Source organism: Papio anubis, unplaced genomic scaffold, assembly GCF_008728515.1.
Source record: "Papio anubis isolate 15944 unplaced genomic scaffold, Panubis1.0 scaffold498, whole genome shotgun sequence".
Taxonomy (NCBI): domain Eukaryota; kingdom Metazoa; phylum Chordata; class Mammalia; order Primates; family Cercopithecidae; genus Papio; species Papio anubis.
The window spans coordinates 1-2706 of record NW_022165179.1 but is presented as its reverse complement, the minus strand read 5'-3'; the positions used below and the strand labels follow the sequence as shown (position 1 = coordinate 2706).

Below are 2706 nucleotides of genomic sequence, written 5' to 3'. Positions count from 1 at the left end.
TATAGATACACAAAGTATATATACATACTCCTATATATACACATTCACATATATACACATGCTGTGTTCACAGCCACTTAGATGACATATATACACATACTTACACATATACCCTTATATGTACACAATGTATCTATACCCATACACTACCATGTACACATGTCCATTTGTACACAGCTGTATATGTACACACACAATTTTGCACACACCCGTATATGTATACAATGTATAGATCCCCAGATCCACATTACACACAATGTGTACACATCCATCTGTGTATACACACCCACCAGTGAACACAACGTAGACACATCTGTATAAACACACTCAAGATACATGCCTATGCACATAGGCAAGTATGTGCCAAGTATTTACCCACCCGAAATAAAAGCACGCTCACATGCACCCATGCATTGCCTGCGCACGACCGCATGGCCACATTCACCCGCGCCCCGGGCCTCCATCTCTCAGCTAACGTGTCCTGTTTTCCTCCCCTGACAGCCATGCTGGTCACTCAGATGCCTTTCTCCTTTTCCATGGCCCACTTCATCCTCTTTGTCTTTACGGTTTCCACTATATTTCACATTCAGCAGCGGCTAGCGAAGTTTCAAGCCATGTGGGAGTTATCGGTGCAGATACCAGGGCCGGCCTCAACATCAAAGGCACTGCAACCCAGCCAGCTCAGGGGGATATGGACGATCAATGCTATAGGCCGCCTGGGGAACCAGATGGGTGAGTACGCCACGCTGTACGCCCTGGCCAAGATGAACGGGCGGCCCGCCTTCATCCCCGCCCAGATGCACAGCACCCTGGCCCCCATCTTCAAAATCACCCTGCCGGTGTTGCACAGCACCACGGCCAGCAGGATCCCCTGGCAGAACTACCACCTGAACGACTGGATGGAGGAGAAGTACCGCCACATCCCAGGGGAGTATGTCCGCCTCACGGGCTACCCCTGCTCCTGGACCTTCTACCACCACCTCCGCCACGAGATCCTCCAGGAGTTCACCCTGCACGACCACGTGCGCGAGGAGGCCCAGAAGTTCCTGCGGGGCCTGCAGGTGAACGGGAGCCGGCCGGGCACCTTTGTAGGGGTCCATGTTCGCCGAGGGGACTATGTCCATGTCATGCCAAGAGTGTGGAAGGGGGTGGTGGCCGACCGGCGATACCTACAGCAGGCCCTGGACATGTTCCGAGCTCGCTACAGCTCCCCCATCTTTGTGGTCACCAGTAATGGCATGGCCTGGTGTCGGGAGAACATTGACACCTCCCACGGTGATGTGGTGTTTGCTGGCGATGGCATTGAGGGCTCACCTGCCAAAGATTTTGCACTACTCACACAGTGTAACCACACCATCATGACTATCGGGACGTTCGGGATCTGGGCCGCCTACCTCGCGGGCGGAGATACCATCTACCTGGCCAATTACACCCTCCCCAACTCCCCTTTCCTCAAAATCTTTAAACCAGAGGCAGCCTTCCTGCCAGAGTGGACGGGGATCGCTGCAGACCTGTCCCCCTTACTCAAGCACTAATGCTGGCCAGTCCTTTGATACCCTTTCTCCTTCTCTGGCTCCCTCAAGGTGAGTGCCAGGGCATGAGAAGCACATGGTTCCATGAGGAGGACCCTTCTCTCTTCTGTGAAGATGCTTTGGGCTGCAAGTAACAGAAATCTCAATGAACAGTGGCCTGGCGTGGTAGCTCACACCTGTAATCCCAGCACTTTGGGAGGCTGAGGTGGGTGGATCACTTGAGGTCAGGAGTTCAAGACCAACCTGGCCAACCTGGTGAAACACTGTCTCAACTAAAAATATAAAAATTAGCCAGGCGTGGTGGTGCACACCTGTAATCCCAGCTACTCGGGAGGCTGAGGCAAGAGAATCACCTGAACTCAGGAGGTGGAGGTTGCAGTGAGCCGAGATGGCACCACTGCACTCCAGCCTGGGTGACAGAGCAAGATTCCATCAAAAAAAAAAAAAAAGAGAGAAAGAAAAAAGAAAGGAAAGGAGAAAGGAAAGGAAGGAAAAGAGAAAAGAAAAAGAAATGAACGGGTTCAAAGACCATGATCATACGTATCACACAAGATCGGAAGTGGCCCAGCTCCAGGGTCAGTTAATTTGGCAGCTCATCATTACACAGTCATCAAAGGAATAATTTGTATTTAATCACCAGTGTGAACACAGTCATAGAGTAGAGTATTTCCAGCTACCAGGGAGGCTGAGGTGGGAGGACTGCTTGATGCCAGGGGTTCGGAACAATAGTGCACCATGATTGGACTTGCGAATAGCCACTGCACTGCAGCCTGGACAACCTAGTGAGACCCCGACTCTTAAATAAATAAACACAATTATGACTTTGGGGATGGGAGAAAAGGTTCTCTGAGAGTTTATTACATGAGTATCACATGAACTCCAAAGTATATCTTAGGCCAGTGATGGTGGCTGTAATCTCAGCACTTTGGGAGGGTAAGGTGGGTGGATCACCTGAGGTCAGGAGTTCAAGACTAGCCTGGGCAACATAGTGAAACCCTGTCTCTACTTAACATACAAAACATTAGCCACGGGTGGTGGTGCACACCTGTAGTCCCAGCTACTTGGAAGGCTTAAGCAGGAGAATCATTTGAACCTGGGAGGCGGAGGTTACAGTGAGCCAAGATTACACCATTGCACTCCAGCCTGGGCAACAGAGTGAGACTCCATCTCAAAA

At 51.0% G+C, this 2706-nt stretch overlaps 1 protein-coding gene across 2 annotated transcripts in view; it reads left to right on the top strand.

Moving 5' to 3' along the window:
* The window catches only part of FUT2 (fucosyltransferase 2), an 8982-nt gene extending 7232 nt beyond the window's left edge, over positions 1 to 1750 (top strand). For both annotated transcript variants that reach the window (XM_017952576.3, XM_021931278.2), the window contains exon 2: positions 502 to 1750. In XM_017952576.3, coding sequence (XP_017808065.3) covers positions 504 to 1535 — 1032 coding nt within the window. In that variant the 5' untranslated portion in view covers positions 502 to 503 and the 3' untranslated portion in view covers positions 1536 to 1750. The remainder of the gene's footprint in view (positions 1 to 501) is intronic.
* Positions 1751 to 2706: the final 956 nt, after the last annotated feature.